Source organism: Thunnus maccoyii, chromosome 6 (assembly GCF_910596095.1).
Source record: "Thunnus maccoyii chromosome 6, fThuMac1.1, whole genome shotgun sequence".
NCBI classification, from domain to species: domain Eukaryota; kingdom Metazoa; phylum Chordata; class Actinopteri; order Scombriformes; family Scombridae; genus Thunnus; species Thunnus maccoyii.
The window spans coordinates 20,219,336-20,239,257 of NC_056538.1; the positions used below are offsets into that span (position 1 = coordinate 20,219,336).

The 19,922-nt window shown below is 40.2% G+C and overlaps 1 protein-coding gene across 2 annotated transcripts in view; it reads left to right on the forward strand.

Moving 5' to 3' along the window:
• The window catches only part of map3k10 (mitogen-activated protein kinase kinase kinase 10), a 37,869-nt gene extending 20,597 nt beyond the window's left edge, over positions 1–17,272 (forward strand). For both annotated transcript variants that reach the window (XM_042415264.1, XM_042415265.1), the window contains 10 exons: positions 3,281–3,461; positions 4,468–4,616; positions 7,347–7,522; positions 7,949–8,195; positions 9,566–9,688; positions 9,785–9,923; positions 11,166–11,278; positions 11,375–11,679; positions 13,672–14,206; positions 15,012–17,272. In XM_042415264.1, the coding sequence (XP_042271198.1) occupies positions 3,281–3,461; positions 4,468–4,616; positions 7,347–7,522; positions 7,949–8,195; positions 9,566–9,688; positions 9,785–9,923; positions 11,166–11,278; positions 11,375–11,679; positions 13,672–14,206; positions 15,012–15,412 (2,369 nt within the window). In that variant the 3' untranslated portion in view covers positions 15,413–17,272. The remainder of the gene's footprint in view (positions 1–3,280; positions 3,462–4,467; positions 4,617–7,346; positions 7,523–7,948; positions 8,196–9,565; positions 9,689–9,784; positions 9,924–11,165; positions 11,279–11,374; positions 11,680–13,671; positions 14,207–15,011) is intronic.
• The last annotated feature ends 2,650 nt before the right edge of the window (positions 17,273–19,922 follow it).

Genomic DNA, 19,922 nt, shown 5'->3' on the forward strand with positions numbered 1-19,922 from the left:
CATAACTAATCATATTACATCAAACTACTCTCACAGTATACTGTGTGAATCTGTGTGATTGATCAATAATATATCCAGCCTTGTGATGATTCCCATAATGCTTGTTGCCATGGTAAACTTTGTAGTAACCAGGGAGTTTGTCAGCAGTCCTTCATATAGACTATTTTGAGTTAACATTTCCAACAGCGGTGGCGTTGCGTTGTGTAAAAGCCACAGTATCCTTGAGGACATTTTTTTTTTTCCTCCACTGTGATAAAATATGCTGTGATGCTTCCCGCGCCCTCGCGGGTGTTATTTGTGTATCGCTACACTTGAGGTTTCTGTGCTGCCAGCTGAGCACAAACACACTGATCTTTGTGTTTGACGTATGGATGAAAGGCTGGCGGTAGTGAAAACCTGTGACGGGATGAATGAATATGCGCAGGTGGCGTTAAGGAGCTGCACAGAGACATTCTGGAGGTGTGAAAGTAACACGACGACATTATAATTACGTCAGGGGAACAGAGCCAGAGTGGGAGCAGGTGGAAGTGCTGCTCTGCTCACACGTTTAGTATCTGTAAACACGTCTTTCCTTCTCGCTCTGTCTGTGTCTCCATCAGCCTCTCCCTTTTCTTTCCTCTCTGTTTCCACCCCGCCCTCCACCCACAGGCCTGATGTCCTTTACCCCGCGAGGATGTGCTTCATGTATGTACTTTGTTGCAGGCAGCGCTCACAAAACAAACCAGGAAAGGTGGACAGTGAGGAGGACACACCCATCTGAGCATGCAAACACATCCCGATCTCTCGTTCTTTTTGTCTGGCTACGTCTTCTGCTTTTCAGAGACACAGAAAGAAAGAGAGTTAGCCCTGAGGAGACAGCTGTCCCTCACAGAGACGACGGTATCAGAATAGAAAAGACGGCTGGAGGATGAGGCTGGCTTATTATCACTCTCAGCAACCCGCACTTATTCACCGTCCCTCACACTTGTTAGGAGATGAGACTTCTCACAAATACACACACAGCCACATTAGCTATAGACAGTGGTTGAAAGTATATTTACTCTACTACAATTTTGAGGTACTTGTACTTCAGTGGACTATTTACATTTTCTGCTACTTCATTCTTCTACTCCACTACAATTTAGGGGAAAATAGTTAAGGTTTTACTTCACTATCTGATATGATATGATAGCTGTAGTTAGTAGCTACTTTGCAGATTAAGAACATGTGATTAGTTTATGAAATATGATGCATTTTTGTAGATTAAACTCCCAACAGAATGAAAAATCAAGCTGCAATTAACAATTATTTTCCTTTATTTTCTTCTAATCTGCCGATTATTTTCTCAATTTATTGTTAGGTTCTTAAGCTGTGTCAGAAAACAGTGGAAAAATGACAAATCATAATTTTCCAGAGCCCATGTTGAAGTATTCAAACTGCTAGTTTTGTCTGACATTCAGATTTCCAGATAAGAGATTCAAAAAAGTGGATTTTCTCATTTCTGGGCGATTAATTTTCAGTCTTTTGACTAATCAATTAATTAATTAATACCACTGTTGAACTATTTTCACTCATCTGCAGATTATTTTCTCTATTGATCGTTTTGTCTTTATAATGTCAGAAAATAGTAAAAATGCCGCAAAGTGACAATCTCACATTCCTCATTTTATCCAACCAACAGGCCAAAAACTGAAGATATTCAGTTTACTGTCATACATGACAAAGAAAAACAGCAAATCTTTACATTTTATAAGCTGGAAACTGCAAATGTTCAGCATCTTTACTTGAAAGATTACTGAAACAGTTATTCACTTATCAAAATAGTAGCAGATTAATTTCATGTCGCTTGACTAATTGATTACTCAACCAAGTGTTCTAATATAAAGTAGTTGAATGCTTCACCTTGACCAACTGAACTGTAACACTGAAATGCTGCTCGCACAGTGATGAATCATAATCTGATAGTATAATCTATGATAATAAAGCAATCTGATAGAGGCCTACTGCAAGTAACATTGTGAATGCAGTAGACTGCATGACTTTAAGTATTTTATAGTGAGGTTTTGCTACTTGTACTTACTGTAAGTAAAGGATCTGAGTACTTCTTTCATCCTGCTTATGGAAATCTATCAATAGACAGGCCTGAGATCGATTCTTTATCACTGAAACTGGTCTCCTAGCGAGCTTGTGGACAGAGCAGAGCTCAGAGAGGCACACCTTTATCATGTGAAAGCTTGTGTGTGTGTGTGTGTGTGTGTGTGTGTGTGTGTGTGTGTGTGTGTGTGTGTGTGTGCGCGGGAGTGCATGTGTGTGTAAACAAAGACGCCGCTGTGTGTGTGCGTAGCTCTGCTCCGCCACCCTTTGCATACGCCTGTAGATAAGTGAGAGAGAGAGAAAGCAACCCCCACCTGGCTCCCAGTGCCTGTGAACTGTGTACACTCCAAATATTTCCATAGCCAGCCCGCACACGGAAATGAAGGAGGAAGTCGTACATGGTATATGAAAGAGAGACAGAGAAAGAGAAGAGGCAGAGAGAGGAGACATTAACATTAACACGGATATGTCTTAAATGACCGTCACTGTATGGAAATCATAAAACACACACACACACACACACACACACACACACACACACTGCAGACAGCTGGACCAGAGGTGATATTTACGCCCTATAGCTGAAACCTAAACAGCACACTGGTCCGACCACAACTGTACTGTAAACATGACTCTATAAGCCAACATGCACAGTATTTATACAGTATTTTACTCTTGGAAACACCAATATTAAATCCTAACCTAATCCTCTTTAATCAACACCAACACAGCACTTTCACTGGATTCACATCTGTACTCGTTAAACCTGTTAATGTTAATAACACACTCCTAAATATAACCCCAGCTAAAACTGTGTTATTTGCAATCATATTATTCATCATACAGCTTAGTTATACAATATAAATGAGTAAGATAAACCAAAATGTAACGCGTGCAGTATCTAGGGTTACAGAAACAACATATTTTGAAAATTATGTCAAACAATTCAAATTTTTAAACATTTTGTATAAAAATGTCATCTGTCTTGTTCATTAAATGTGTTTAATTGTTGATGTTTGTGTGATTGTTTGAGGTTTTTATGATAAACTGCAGTTTACAGTCAAATTATAGGATTTAACTGTAATAATTTATGATTCGTGAGTTTCTGTAGCTTCTCTCGTTGTTGTTCGACCTCTTGTCAGAAAGCAGTATTTAAAAGTGTGTCTCTTTTAACACAAACTCTCCTCCTCCTCCTCCTTTTCCTCAGTCCTTATTCTGGAGCCAGTGGAGCGGGACGACCTGAGCGGTAAAACCCTGAAGATAACAGACTTCGGCCTGGCCAGAGAGTGGCACCAGACCACCAAGATGAGCGCCGCGGGCACCTACGCCTGGATGGCCCCAGAAGTCATCAAGCTGTCCCTCTTCTCCAAGAGCAGCGACGTGTGGAGGTACAGTACCGTACTCGGACTGTAAAGAAACTTCCTCAGGCTCGAGGTCGAGGGAGACTAACGAGTCGCAGAGTGTAGTCGAGATTTTGTTCATACGTATTGTAATAAAATATGTCTAAAATTAAGAACATTTAAACCGTTTTTCTTCCTTGTTGCCTTCAATGATAAAGTTAGGCTAATAAAACAGAAGTCACAGCTTTCAGCATCCTTTGTTTTCAGTGAAGTTTATCATAAAATATTTAGATCTTGTGGCCTTCATCAGCGGATTACTGCGCTGTCATGGAAATGATTAAGTTGTTATCATGAAGTACAGAACATCAGTCACGTGATTAAAAGTAGTTTTATGTGGGACGAGATCGTAACTCCTGTCTCTGTTCATGGATGGTTCACATGTGACAAACACGTTGCACATATTTTAAAGTGGCCGTCAGTTTTCGTATTGATTTCAGAAGTCTGTTACTTGTTTTTAAAGCCTCGCTCTGGCTGACTCATCTGACGTGCTTACAGGACAAAAACCTTTAGTGAGGCAGCTTTTAGTGTTGATGCTCTGTACTGTTGGAAGAGTCTGCCTGAAGATCTGAGAGCAGCTCAATATGTTGATACATATATGGTTAAACATGAACTTAAATCTCACCACTTTAACTTGGCTGTGTTTTATTGCCATTACATACTGTGTTTTATTTATTCATTTTATTGTATTCACATTATAAATTGTCTTATTTCCTTTTCTCTTATTTGATTTGTCATTGTCTTTTATCTATTTTATCTAGTTTCTGTTTCATTTAATCTATTTTATTTGTTAGTATTACATTTCCATCATTTTTATCTCTTGTGTGTCTTATTATCAGCTCGTCAGTCATTTTAAAAGCACATTGAATCGAACAAACCTGTACGAAAGGTGCTCCACAACTAAAGCTTGATTGACTGATTGACTGAAGATAAAAACAGAGCATAATTATATGTTGTTTTTCCCTCGTCTGTCTTCTCTCTGTGTCTCTCATTACAGTTTCGGTGTGTTACTGTGGGAGCTGCTCACCGGCGAGGTTCCCTACAGAGAGATAGACGCACTGGCAGTAGCGTACGGTGTTGCCATGAACAAGCTAACACTCCCCATCCCTTCAACCTGCCCCGAACCTTTTGCTCAGCTGCTGGGAGGTAAGCACACAATTATCACATCCAATTATCTATACTTCAGTCTTCATAGAGAACAATATAATTGTCACAACTTGTCAAGAACAAGAACACAGTGAAATAAGCTTTTTTTGTTTTTTCATTGGTTCCTCCTACTTATGTCACTCGCTCGTGTTTGGCAAGTAAACTTTTGTTCATCCTTGTGCTTTTCCTTATAGGATTGTACTGTACATCAGTCATCAGATATGACCTTAAACATGTCAGTGAAGATACAAAAACACACTTTGAAAAAGGCCCTTCGGGTGTTTAGATACAGCAGGTTTGAGATGTTGTAACCGTTTTGAATTTTTGAGGTTACGGTCGATGATTTTAAAACATTTTTATGCTGCAGCTGGGAGCTGAGACTCACACTAAGAGTTAAAATGGATGAAGACTGTCTGAACAGTTTCCTTAAGTTGCTTTTTATATATCCTCGAGCTCCCCCTGGGACACATTTCTCCTTTTCACCTTGCAAATAATCCTGGCACCACTCTATTCGCGGTGGTAGCGTATTAACCGCCTCTTGTTTCACTCTTCAGGTCATCTCCTTTTAAACACACCTGCCTTATATCCAAAGAGCCTTAATGTGCTTATTCCCAAGCTGTTTTTTTTGATGCGTACGGTTAAGCTCCAGGCCAGAGGGAGCTGTTTCTCAAACTGTCAGCCCAGCAGCAAACTTCAGCCACCTCCCTCCCACTCTGCTTCTAAAGCTCTTTTCCTCCTCATCCCCCTCTCAGTCCACTTCATCTTATCCATGTTCATCCGTTAATCTCTCCTTTGTCATGCCTTGCTGCTCTCTACACTCTGTTTACTCCTGTCATCATCTCACCTTCATCTTCATCTCTCTCTGCAACTGCACATACACTCAACATACTCTTAATGCTAACTTATATTATCTAATAAATAAACAAACATTACCTGGTAGGAAAAATGTTTTTAGGCTGTGAAACGACACTCTGTCTGCACTCTTATAATGTTTTACTGTGTTGATCAAGACTTACAGTAGATGTTGGATAGACGGTACTGATCAGTCTGTGCTCAGCATGTAAACCGTAGGTGTGCATCATGTTTCTGCAACACTGTCACTCGGGGTTTGGCTCATGATTGTTGCCATATGCTGTGCCGTCTTGCTCTCTTCCTCTTCCCCTGTTTCCTCTCCTACTGCCAAAAAAAAAAAAAAAAAATCAGACCATCAATTCATGGTTCAGTCGTCTTTATTTTATATTGAGAAACCAGTCATTCATTTTATTATTTACATTGAGTTTTTCCTACCGTGACATGTAACAACACATCATCGAGCCACACTGTTGCACTGGGTAATATGTTCCTTAGTTACGATGAACATGGGCACTGTTGTTTATTTCAAGTGGATCCTAGATGCCATAAATGCCAAATGTGTATTAATCCGCCGCTGAAAATAGTCCCCAACAAATGCACTATTAACTCCTGTTTGAGTAAAGTACCCAGCTGTTTTAGGAAAGTATGTATTTGTGATGTGTTTTTTAAAGATTTAGATGCTCAGTAAGAACCGGTGGACTTTGTGCTAATGAGATACTTGCAAGGTATATAAGGAAAGTTTTTATTTTGTTTTCTTTTTCTTTTCTTTTTTCTGGTAATGCTTTATTTTACAGCTCCTTAATTTTTCTGAAAAGAACAGTGTAATTTGGTATTAATTATAGGGAAATGACTCATTTCTTTAAAACAAAAGCTCAGTTTAAACTCAGTTAAATATTCAACTGAACCTCGTTGTTAATATATGTTGAATAGTTGCCTGCAGACATCAGCTGACCTGCTGTGTACCGACTAAAAGAATCTCCAGGTTATAATAGCAGTTAACGGGAGTGTACCAGTTGAACACCTATTATTTACAGGAAGGGACCTAAATTATTAAGTAAATATTTTGAAATTAAGGACCTGTAAAATAAAACATTACATTTTTTTTCATGTCATTTGTTGACAATAAGAAAAACGCCTTATCCTTTGAGCAAGAGGGACCTGGTCTGTCAGCTGAAACTGTACAATATACAAGGAGTACGTCTTTGAATGCAGCTTAATGTGAGCCATAAAACTTGGAAACCGGCACGCGCTATATATCTGGATAATATAACAGAAGCCACAGCAGGAGAGAAGAAGCTTGTCTTATAAATAAAAACACAGCTATAGTGAAGTCAGATGTTCCAGGAAAAAGCTTCTTTTGTTGCACAACAACAAAAAAATATACATTTCATCACCAACACTTTACTTAAAGCACCTTTATTCAGCATTTATAAGCAGATATAAGGACATTTACAAGTGTCTATTAATGTACAGTATGTGTCAACAATTATAACTTCTCCTTTGAAGACATATTTTATATCATTACAACTGTGTTTTACTATATTATTATTAATTACCTGTTTATACACCAGCTTCACATATGGTTGCCTATAGGAGGAGTTATAGTTGTTGACAAATACAATAATAAACACTTATATCTGCTTACAACCACATTATATTATATAAACTGTGATAAAACTGTAAAATATGTGATATAAATGAGAAATAGGGGAACTTAAAATAAAGAAATGGAGCTGAACTCCATCATATGTACTACACATACTATAGTAGTAGTATAACCTCTAGCTGGCTATATAAATCATAATACATAACACTATCATGTTTCTGTAATTCAAAAAGTCACTTGAGCGTCTTTAACTCTCGTCTCTTCTCCCTCAGAGTGCTGGAGCCCAAACCCCCACAGCAGGCCCTCGTTCACCAGCATCCTGAGGCGACTGCTGGCCATTGAGCAGTCGGCCATGTTCCAGATGCCCCTGGAGTCTTTCCACTCCTTACAAGAGGACTGGAGGCTGGAGATCCAGCAGATGTTTGACGAGCTGCGGGCCAAAGAAAAGGTGAGAACTCAGAAAACATGTTCACAGATGCTGGTGAGGTTACTTTTTCTCTGGAGAGGCATCACATAGTTAGATTGAATGTTACACATATCTATTATATTTTACAGTTTTTGGCCAGTAAAAGACTTCAACTTAATAAAATGTTCGGTTTCAGTCTACAGAATATTTATTTTTGGAGTTAAAAGAAGTGTTAAGAAGATGGTAGATGTAATTCTCAGGACTTTCATCTGTGTTTCAGCAGAGGTTTTTTTTGCTTTTAGGGGAAAAAGTGACATTTCTTATAGATGGTAGGAGGGATCTCACCATGTCACATCTATCTGAGGTGTTTCTGCAAATTGGAATTACCTTAGCAACAAGCCTTTTTTCCCAAAGAGGTGTTAGGAGAGGTGCTGCTACGTTAACAACCTCTCTTCTTCCTCTCTGCAGGAGCTGAGATCTTGGGAGGAGGCGTTGGCCCGAGCAGCCGAGGAGCAGAGGGAGCAGGAGGAGCAGCTGAGGAGGAGGGAGCAGGAGCTGGCGGAGAGAGAGATCGACATCGTGGAGCGAGAGCTGAACATCATCATCCACCAGATGTACCAGGAGAAACCCAGCGTCAAGAAAAGAAAGGGCCACTTCAAGAAGAGCAGACTGCTTAAGCTGGGCAGAGACAGCAACTGCATCAGTCTGCCCTCTGGTGGGTGAAAGAAACAACTGCAGTCATTTTGTTTTAATCATGAATCAGCTGCACAAAACTGGTCGAGCTCCCAGTTTAAAGCCATTTGTTGCGACATTGTGTTTTTTCCAGTCTGGAAATTTAGGACTTTGACTGCTCTAAGAGATGAGACAACAGTAAATAAGTCAAGTGTTGTTGACAAGTTGGTGATATAATAAAATAATTGTAGCTTAATGTATGGTCATCCTCACCTCAAAATGTCAAAAGTACATAAGAATTAGCATCAAAATGTACTTACAGTATTAAAGTAAAAGTACTCATTTCGTCCCTCTGACTGATATATTATTATATATGACATCATTAGATTATTAATACTGAAGCATCAGTATGTAAGCAGCATGTTACTGTCGTAGCTGCTGGAGGTGAAGCTAGTTTGAACTTCTTTATATACAGTTTGCTAGTTTAATCCAGTGGTTCCCAACTTAGGGATGGGGCCCCTCCAAAGGGTCAGCAGATAAATCTGAGGGGTCGTGAGATGATTAATGGGAGAGGAAAGAAGAAAAAACAAAGTTCTGATCTGATCTGAAATCTGTTTTCAGTTTTGGACTTTTTCTCTAATCTTTGGTAAAATATTGGATCATTTGAACATTTATTGAAATGAAACCATGTGAGAAGTTTAGAGGGAAAAATCACTATTTGATGGAGCTGTTAACAACTCATAGACATCTGAAATGTGACCCCAACTACACACTGCTTTTTGTAAGACATCAAAAGCCAAAGACGTTGGAAACCACTGTTTACATCTTTAACAATGTGTTGTATTTTAAAAGCTCGTTATATTATCCATTATGTCAAATCTTCATCTGAAAAGTAACTAGCTGTTAAATAAATGTAGCGGAGTACAAAGTACAATATTTCCCCCTGAAATGTGGTGGAGTGGAAGTATAAAGTAGTATAAAATAGAAACACTCAAGTAAAGTAAAAGTACTTCAAAATTGTACTTAAGTACAGTACTTGAGTAAATGTTCTAAGTTATTTTCCACCACTGCAAGACACACTATTTTATTAAAACCACAAACACATTTTAGAAATACTGTGTATTTCTGAAGTTCTTTTACTTGATAAATGACATGAACTATTTTTTGCTCGTCAGCCTACTGATTAATAGACTAATTGTTTCGGACTAGTTTCTTAATCTCCAGAAATGTATATAGGAAATTTACTGTATATGTTATGTTGGTGTTTATATTTTATATCTGTTTATTCTCTAACATATCATGCATTGTATATTAGAGAGAAGCGCCTTTCCTGAAGTTATGGAAATTCTTGACCAGTGATAAATGATTTCTGTAGAAACTCTGGCACATTTTCTCTCTTCTTCTCTCCTGCAGGCTTCGAGCATAAGATCACAGTTCAGGCATCTCCCAGCGTGGACAAGAGGAAGACCCAGGGGAGCGAGAGCACCACCCCGCCCGCCAGCCCGGGGGTCATCCCCCGCCTCAGAGCCATCAGATGTGAGTGCAAACAATCAAAAAGTCAAAGTGAGGAGATACAGCAGGAATGTAACATGGATTTCTTAATACTTATATATTGTTTGTTCTGTCTGACAGTGACACCGAGTGATGGCAGTAAGACGTGGGGTCGCAGCGCTGTGTGCAAGAAGGAAGACCTGTCAGCCAGCAAGAAGAAAGGACGCACCTGGGGACCGAGCTCCACCCACCAGAGAGAGAGAGTCGGTGGGGAGGAGAAGTATGTGCACAGTTTGTTGATCTACCAGTTATGGATGTAAAATTAATTTTAACTGATAAAAGCAAGTGAGAACTAGTGATTGACAGTATTCTTTGGCTGGAAAATTTTACCTACTAGTATTAAACCTGTAGATTATTTTGTGAGATGTTACAGAAATGATTCAGGGGAAATAATGACAGAATCTTCTCAAGATAAACTGGAATAGTCATTAAGTTAAATTATACTTTTGGCATTTGACCCACTCTCACTCTTGGGGTTTAGCATACTTCACCGGCCCAAAGTTACGCTGTTGACATTTAACATTTAACATTTAAAAAACAGACACAAACTTTAAGTGTTTTGATACAGAATCTATTTGTCTGTTTCATTTGCTGATCAGCTAATTTATAGCAGGTGTGATTTCCAACATTTGTTGTTAGAAATCCACCCACATCAGAAAGTAAATATAAAAGAGAGAAAGAAAGATAGATCTATCTACATCTCAATGTATATAGATTTTAATCAGTTATTTCTGACAATATGGTAGTATGTTCTAAAAGGAAGTTAAATATCACAAAACACAATGTACCCGATAAAACTGCAGTAACAAAAACTGGATCATGGGGCTCGTTTTCTGTTCACCCGCTGAGATAACTGTTATCACAGGCAAGGAAAAACTCCCTTTTCTCTCATATTTTTGTGGACAAATTATTGGTCACAACACATAGAAACAGAAACAGAACCTTTCAATCAATATCTCATCTCAGTGTGTGGACCAGCCACAAGCAGAGCAATTACCTCTGGAAATCTGGTGGAAAGAAATCGATGTTGTGTACGATTACTGACATGAAACTTCAAATCCTTAACTTCTATCTGAAAAAAGTTAGTTTGTAGCACTTGCTAACTTAACTATATAACACTATTATTATTATTATTATTATTATTATTATTATTATTATTATTATTATTATTATTATTATTGTTATTATTTAGAAATTGATTTGGTTGGTGGTTCATCTAAACAGCTGATTGCACTGGACTTATCTGGCAACATTACTGGTATTGCTGCACACAATGTATATTTATATATGTTATATTTATTTTACTAATTACTTTTCTCTCTTCTTCAGGTATCTAATCTTATTTCTTAATTTTACTGCACCAAAACAAATTCCTTGTACACATGTAGTTATTATTTAAAGTTTGATTCTGATTCTACTGACTAATTGGTTTTAATGCATTATACTGTATCTCTGTTTGCAGACTGAAATCTCTGGGTGAGGGATCTAAAGTTTGGTCGTCCAGTGCACCAAACCTGGGCAAGTCCCCAAAACATGCTCCCATGACAGCTGGCTTCTCCAGCCTCAATGAAATGGGTGAGTCTGGATCTTTCACTGTGGAGCTAGTTAGCACCACACACCCAAATATCATCCTCATCTCACCCATTTTCTCCTCTGTTTTGTCTCTAACAGAGGAGTGCTGTGAGTTTGAGGAGTCACCAGGGTCCCTGCTGCCCTCAGAGACCAGCAGTAATGGGGCTGTTGAGGACTCAGGGTCCTTGTGGAGCAGTCTGGGGCCCAACACAGTGCCTGCTGTTGGGGTGTCTAACACAAGCTCCTGTCAGGGGCCTGGAGGCCTGGGGACAGGGATGAGCTACCAGGACTCGCTCCGTCGCTGCAGCCAGAGGAAGAAGAGTGACGTGTTGTTGTTGGGTTGTGCCTCGCTGCTTGCGTCTGTGGCTCTTGGACAAGACCTGCTGCAGCTGGGGAAAATGCAGGTAAGAAAAACTGTGAATGAACAGAAGGACAAAACAAAACATCCCGTAATTGCATGGGCTTTCAATTATAAACCTTCAGTTTTACCTCAAAGGTGCAGTGTGTAGGATTTAGTGGCATCTAGCAGTGGGGTTGCAGACTGCAACCAAATGAATACCCTTCACCTCACGCTCCCCTTCCAAGCATGTAGGAGAACACTGGTGGCTGTGAAACTCACAAATGTGAAAGGCCCTCTCTAGGGCCAGTGTTTGGTTTGTCCGTTCCGGGCTACTGTAGAAACATGACGGTGCAACATGACAGCCTCTGTGGAAGGGGACCCACTTCCTGTGTAGATATAAAGGGCTCATTCTAAAGTAACAAAATGCAACAACTCTTATTTTCATGGGATTATATACTAATTAAAACATACTTTTGAATATTATACCCCATTTCTACCAATTTCTGCTAGTTGCCACTAAATTCTACACACTGCACCTTTAAATTTTGAATTTAAAAGGAAAAATTACAGTATTTTTCAACCTACTGTAGGTCTTCATCTCATTGTTGTGGCTGTCATTACTAATAAATTATGCTATAGAGTTTATAAAACAATAAGTGAATGTTCTTTTTAATCACTGTAGATGAATAGGTAGTTGGCTAACAAGCAGCTAAGACCTCTGTGCAGTTAGCTACAAAAGCTAATCCAGTGAGCTAATTTGTTTTGTTTGACTCGTAAACAAGAGTTTTAAATGATTTTTGTAAAAATTTTACTTTATTAGGAAAGCTTTAGGATAGAAGAAGAAGATAAGCAATGTTTTACTGTACTTGTGTTTCCTGAATCTCTACAAGGAAGGTGGCAAATGCATGTTAGCATGACCCTTCAGCCAGAATGACACATTTAAACAGTAGACTAAAAATATTACTGATATAATCAAATCTGCACACAAATCTTGCTGCTGCTAATAATAGAAATATTTATCTAGACTGAATAAGCAAACAAAGCAGTCGACTATTTCAGCACCAAAATTAAACAAACCGCATCTTTATCACCAAACATGACATTGCTCATAAACTGTGACAGAGTCAAGTTGTCATCAGCATCAGTTCAATAATCAACGCACCATTAAAACATACAGAATCACAAACTGCCACAAAAGGAAAATAAAAACAGTTTCTGTCACATATTGAATTACAGGACAAGGACACAGTATTTCAATCATTAGATTGACTGTATGAATTTCATGACCAATTTATATTATATGCTGTATGTGAGATTTTATTGTTTTTAATTTATTTCTAAACATGCCTTACAGGATAATAGCATTTTAAATTGTGTTAAAATACAGTACAGTCATTCGTACTTTCTTTAATCACTTTATTAGCTACTTGGCCTATTTCCACAGACTGCAGGTGAAGTAAGTCCTGCTTAGAGTCAAGCTGCTAATGTTTTTCTTGGCTTATAACCTTCCTTATAACCAAATGTAAATGGTTCAAACCAAAATATTGTTGCAGAGCAGGTGTATTCCCAACATAACAACACACTATGTCCCAAAGGCTTTGTCATAATGCTACCAGAAACACATCAGTGACGTAACTCAAATCACCTTCACAGTCTCCAGATCTCAAACTAAAAGATCACCTTCTTTGAGCTGAGCTAGAACAGGATGTTTGAATGAGCTGCCAAATGATCTGCAGGAAATGCAGGATGCTGCTGAGTCAGCATGGACCGACGATTTACGTCTGTTGTGGAGGCAAACAAGTCTCAGTCTTAAAGTGGGTGCTGTGAGAAGATCAATGAAAGTAAAGTGATCCTTTGTTGTTGTTGCTTTTGCGGGATGAGGAAGTGAAAATCAAAGAAATAATGTAGCATATTTTTTAAAAGTAGCAGATAATTTCAGTTCAAATTACACCAGCCTTAATGTTGCACTGTTGCAATGTTTTTCAGCTGAATTTATGAATAAATTTACGACTCTGTGCTCAAACAGAATGTTAATGTGACCCGATGTTGTTGTCAGGTGCTTCAGGATGAGCAGGACCTCCGAGAAGAGCAGCGGAAGAAGAAGGACGGTCTGTTCCAGCGGACGGGACGTTTCCGTCGCAGCACCTCTCCGCCCAGCCGAAACCTCTCCCTCTCCCTCTCCAGGCATCATGATTCAGCGCTCCCCTGCCTTGACCCCTCTCCCTCTGTCACACTCCTCTCTTTGTCCTCTCTGTCTGACTGCAACTCCACAAAGTCCCTCCTTCCCTCTGACCCAGACGAGTACCCACTGACCCCGATGATGGGGGTCAAAACACCGGCGGCACCAGCAGCCGCTTCCTTAAACCCGCTGTTGGACCTGCGGGCGGAGAGCTTCAAGAAGGAGCCCAACCAGTCGCTCACACCCACCCACGTGTCTGCAGCCATGGCCCTGAACAGGGGACACAGACGCACCCCGTCAGACGGAGCAATACGGCCCCGAGCCCAAACTCTGGGACATCACAGGACGCCGTCAGATGGAAGCATGCCCATGCCTCCTCCACCCAGGGTGCCAAGCTTCACAGCTAACAAAGGTTAGAGATAAATGATTTAGAACATGGATGGTTTTTACTATGTTAAAGGAACATATGACTATTTTTAGGCCATTTACTAACAAGACAGAGAGTGTACAGCCGATATATTTCACTGGATAAGAGAAAACTTTGACCTCTGGTGGCAGAGGATGAAAAATATATGAAGATTCATTCTCTGTGGACCATGAATGTTTGTACAAACTGTCATTGAATTCATCAATATTTGTTGAGATGTTTCACTCTTTTTATATTTTTTAACCTTTATCTAACATGGAGATGTCTTCAGATACATTATCTCTTTAACAAGGTTGACCTCAACAAAGTTGCAGTGTAAAATACAGTGAACATGAGAATACACAAACACACACAGTCTACATACAACAATCACATTAGTAGCTGTCCTGGAGCTTTCATTCATCACACATCACACGATCTTCCTCATCTTCTTTCTTGAGAGACCTTAAGTTATGTCATATGATAATGCTGGTGAGAGGAGGAACTGCTTTCAAATCTCTTCCCATTTACTGCGTTTAAATGCTTGTGGGAAACTATTTTTAATTCAGGAAAATACCAAACTATCATCAGACGTTTCATGATGGCCATTTCTGTTGAGATGTATTGTTTGTCTCATTTTGGTTTGTTTTTTGCATCTCGTGGCTCTTCTGCAAAGATGTTTTTGTTTCATATTGTGAGTTTGATGCCTGATGAAGATCTGTGACCCAAATGCTGCGTTTTCAATCAACTTACAGCTTACAGAAATTAAATACTTTCTTCTTTTCTTGCCATTATCTCGCTTATTATTCAGGTACGCAGGACACTCTGGACATTCCTCGACTCCCTGACCCCTCCACCCTCTTCCCAATCCCTCATCGGCGTAAAGCCCCCGCTCCACCGATCCCTGACCCAGATCCTCTCTGCCTCATCAGCCCCCTGGAGAGACCCAAGACGCTCGAGTTCGCCCCGCGGCCGCGTCCCACCCCTGTGAGGATGAGAGCTGACCCCTGGAAGCTGGGCTCTCTCTCCCGGACCCTGAGCGACTCGCCGGGCAGCAGCTGCGACAGCCCCCTCGGATCTGGGGACAGCAGCGCCAGCACGGCGCGGCCAAATCTGATGGACATGGACGTGGAGGGCCAGAGTTCGGACCACACTGTTCCTCTGTGTGGACAGCTGCAGCCTGCCACTCTGTGTGGACAGCAGTACTCGTAGTGAGAAGCAGACGGTGAACATTTCCAAGTTTTTGTATACAAACCTGTTCCCATGACACTAGGAGACAGTGAGGAATGCCTACTGATGTCTGAGCCGAGCGAGTGCACTCACTGAAGTTTGTTTGGAGGCACTTACTGGAAGCCATCCCTCTCGTGTGCCCTTCAACCGAGTGTCCTAATAAGCAAGCCTTCCCCCTGTAGTTCTCACTAACCTGCACGACACTGAGGGTCCACGAGTCCTCTTAAAAGCCTTGTAATGTGCTCACCCACCTACCTTACCCACTTTCACCTTTAGGAAGCCATTGCTACCTTCTCCTCGTTCACTTCCTCAGCGCACCACGCCCAGGCTTCATTTCCTTCAAGACTCACAACCTTCAAAAGCCATTCAAGTACTCTAAGAAGCCACTTTTTGACTTTGCTAACTGTTCGTTTCGATCCATCTGCCTGTGCTTCTGCCTGTCTGTGTAGCTGCCCTCATTCCACTTATCTCACCGCACTTATCCAAAGACCACACAAATATATTCATTCACTATTACACCTGAACATTGGTTGTTGTTTTGGGAGTGTTTCCTTGAGAAGCACAGGAGCTGTTTAAACTGTTTGAAATCCTTAATAGAGAGTGTCCTTGTTCTTATTTTGCACGCCGTTTGTTCTGCCGGTGCACAAACATCCCTCATAAACTCTCCTTCGTCAGAGCTTTGTGAAACATCAGCTCTGCCTTCATCCTCATGTGTTGTCTCTCTGCATGGGGGTCATCGTCCTCTTCCCTCCAAGACTGAGACAGGAAAAAGCCTTTTCTCACAGCACTGGTGGACTGGTTATTATCCTCAGCCTTGTACAGTAAAAACAGAGTTTTATTTTCTCAGTGCTTGCACCATCCCTGCTGTAACCTCTTAGCAAAAAAAAAAAAAAAGTTTTTTCTATTGGTTTGGCAGACCAGGTGTGTTTTTTCTTTGTGTGAATGTGTATATATTACTGAACAAAATGGGTTCATTTTTGCGTGCCGGTGCTTTTTCAGTGCATGTTATTTTACGTGTGAATGGTTCGCTGTACGCTACAGGCAGTACTTCTTCAAAATAAGTCCACAAGTCGCTACGCATCCGTTTGTCTTTTTCATGTTTCGATTGAAAACATTCCTCACTAGCAGTCAGTAGCACTCTGGATGGATCCATGAGATGGACACAAAGAAGGAGACGTTGAAGGAAAAAAAAATGCTACCTGATTTCCATAAAACAACTTCGACCTCATGCTCGTCTAGGACTGTTTGGATATCCTCCCCTCACCTGCTGTATTCAACATCAGTGGCACTTTAGGAGCCATGTTGTGCAACTAGTTAGTCTCTCTGCGGACGATTGGACTCGGCACAAAGCGCTCTAGTCACAGCTGACAAATCAACTTTCATCTCCGGAGTTGTTTTCGTACAGTGGACGGTTAAACTGCAGATGGTATTTACTTGACTGTGCAAATTTCTCTAAGTGAGCATGTGTGCGCGCGTGTGTGTGCGTGCGTGTGTGTGTGCGTGTGTGTGTGTGTGTGTGTGAATATGCGTGTGTGTTATTATTTGTATGGGATGAAGACAATCCCATACATGTTAGAAGAATGAGCCCGGACTCATTCTCCTCGTGTGGTTAAGAACACTGAGTATTTATTAAATTTATTGTTATTATTGGAAAGGATTAATTATTGTTATGACGCTCTTCCTGGGATATCTGTATATATTTGTTTAATATAACAGGAAAACCAAGGAAACGACTGAAACGTCCATGTTGTCTCCAGTCTCAACTTGTGACTTTTCTGGGTTAAATGAGGAATAAGTGTGACAAGTGATGAATGATTGCCCTGAGAGACGAATAAAAAACAAAGAAAGATGCTTCAGTGTCGCTGCTACATCGATTTTCTTTTCTTTGTGTGCAGTAATATCTGATGGTCAACTGTTGTTTTCAGGAAACAGTTTAAAAGATAGGTCTTTCTGTGCTCATATGGGCACCTCGCTGTCCTTTTAAGACAGACTTAAAAAATGTGAATCCGTCCATTAACATGATCTGGGGAGGTCACATGCATGCAGCAGCAGTAACAAAGGGCACCGCAGTAGCAGATAAAATCCTCTAGATGTCACCACTGTGGCCTATGATGTCATATCATTTCCAAGTCTGCTGTTTTTCTCCACGTAATGCATTCCCATAGTCGCTCTCTGACATTGCAATTACCATAAAAGGCAGATGAAGGTGCCTTCATGCAGAGAGAAACAGCTACTGAGTTAAATTTAAGATGTCAGAGAGGAAAGAAATCCTCAGAATGGCAAACAAAGTGTTAAATTTTAACCTCACAGTACAACCCTTGGGTGCAAAGACGACTCCGGACACATGCAGTGTATGCAGGTGACACAAACACACACTCAGAAATCCTCACACACTCCACTGCTGTGTCTGTCAGTGTGACTGCCAATCAAAAACCCTTCTAGACGCCAGCCAGTTACCTAGCAACCTCTCCTCACTTCCATGGTGATGCTATTAAAAGCAACAACAAAGGAAAAAAAAGGGGAGAAAAAAAAGGGGGATGACGGGACTGAAAATGAAGTGAGGAAGAGGGTGAGAGGTGTTGAAGAGCCAGCAGAGAGGATTCGGCAGGCTGAGCGTCGCGTGGCCAGTTCACAGCTCACACACACACACACAACAGGAGTTTTTTGTCTGTGAATACAGAAGACACTCTGTGCTTTCCTGTCTTTTTATATCTGCCTGTTGTCCTTTACAGCAGCGATGACTCACATCACATGTGTCTCACCTTCTCTGCCCTTCCCATCATTGTCTCCTCAACAGTTTTTCACCATATTTCTCTCATTTTTTTCCTTTGTTTCAGGGAGCGATCTTGTCAGTGCGCACACAGTTTGAACATACATTCAGGTGGTGGCAGTGTTGGATGAGAGATGGACAAGAGAGGGAGAGCTAACAGTGTGTTTGTGTATTTTGAAGTGAAGGCATGAACAACTAACCAGATTGGCTGCCAGCTGGTGTGTCCCCAGATCTCTCGAAGGACTCCCTTTGTCTTAAACTAAATCTTTTATGAAAGCATCACACCACAAATTCAGTTTGATACTAAAAAAATCTGTGCACTTAGTACATTTCAATGAATCTGAGCTATTAAGTGACACTGTTTCAAAATGACCGACATCACAAGCCATTTTAAGGACAGAACAACTTGACACAAAGATGATTAAATCTGTATTTTTGTAATGATAAATGTGGAGAAGTGATTTTTAGAATAAGACGCAGACCTCTTAGAAACTGTGTTGGATGTTTAAAGGGGCACTCTGTTGGTTTTATATGTCAAAGTCAGTTTATTTCTGTACAAACAGTTGCATAAGGTCTTCTGTGATGATGTCATCAGTGTTACCTCAGCTTGGGCTCAAAATTTAGAAAGTAGAAAAAAAAGCTGTGTGTTACAATCTGGACACATGAAGCCTGGAAGAATTTAACAGGCAGGCAAAAGTCTAATGTTGCACAGTGCTTTTTAAGTCTGGACAATCAGACTCTACTGCTACAGTTTTGACTTTTAAGTCTTGGGTTTTTGTGGTGGCCCAGGCTTGACTCTTTGTCTTTGACGTTTTGTCTGTCAGGAAGTTAGATAGTAGAGTTGAGAGCTTGTCAGTGATGCAGTAGACTGGAGCATCTGAGTCTATATAATATAATAATGATTGAATTTTTTTTATTTATAAAGCACTTTTAAAAACAAAGTTACAAAGTGCTTTACATGGAAAAATCAAGATAATACAATTAAATAAAACCAGGCTGCGAAAAGTACAAAGAATGTAATAGAATAAAATAAGATGAAAAGGGCGAAATGATCAAGTAGAAAAGATAAAACATATTGAAAGGAAAGTAAAACGAACAGTGACATGACATAAAGATAAATTTTAAGAAGTGATTTAAAGGATGACACGAATTCTGCAAATGTATCTCACTCCCTCTCAGTGTTTGCTCTTTGCTCTGTGTGTAACTCACTTTTAAAGCCGGGTTGTGACAAGTTTTTCTTCCATAAAGTTTGGGGACTTGCAAAAGAAAAAATGTCAAAATCGATGCAGCAGAGGCCAAAATATCCTGACTTTAATTCTGTAGGTGGAGTCGGGCTTTATAAAATCTGGATCCTACATTTACCACAATGCACCTCTGTTCAGTAGACACTTCCTGACTGTTTGCATCTTTCAAACTCCATGTTTGTAGACTTTACAAGTCAAGATAACCCCTAATGACATCACCAGGGTTGTCTGAACAGTCTCACCTTAAAGTCCATGTTGTGGCTGTTCTGGAGCTTTCGATCATATCACATAATCTTCATCAGCAGATGTAGTTTGCTCAGTTTTCATGCAACTGCAGAATTTCAAATTTCCACTTTTTTTTTCTGAGCACTTTAAAGACGTCTCTTCCATGTTGTCTAAGCAGTTGATTTCATAATTGACTTTGGAAACACTAACTGGACCTTAAGGTGAGACTGTTTTGTTAAAAGCTGTTTCCAAG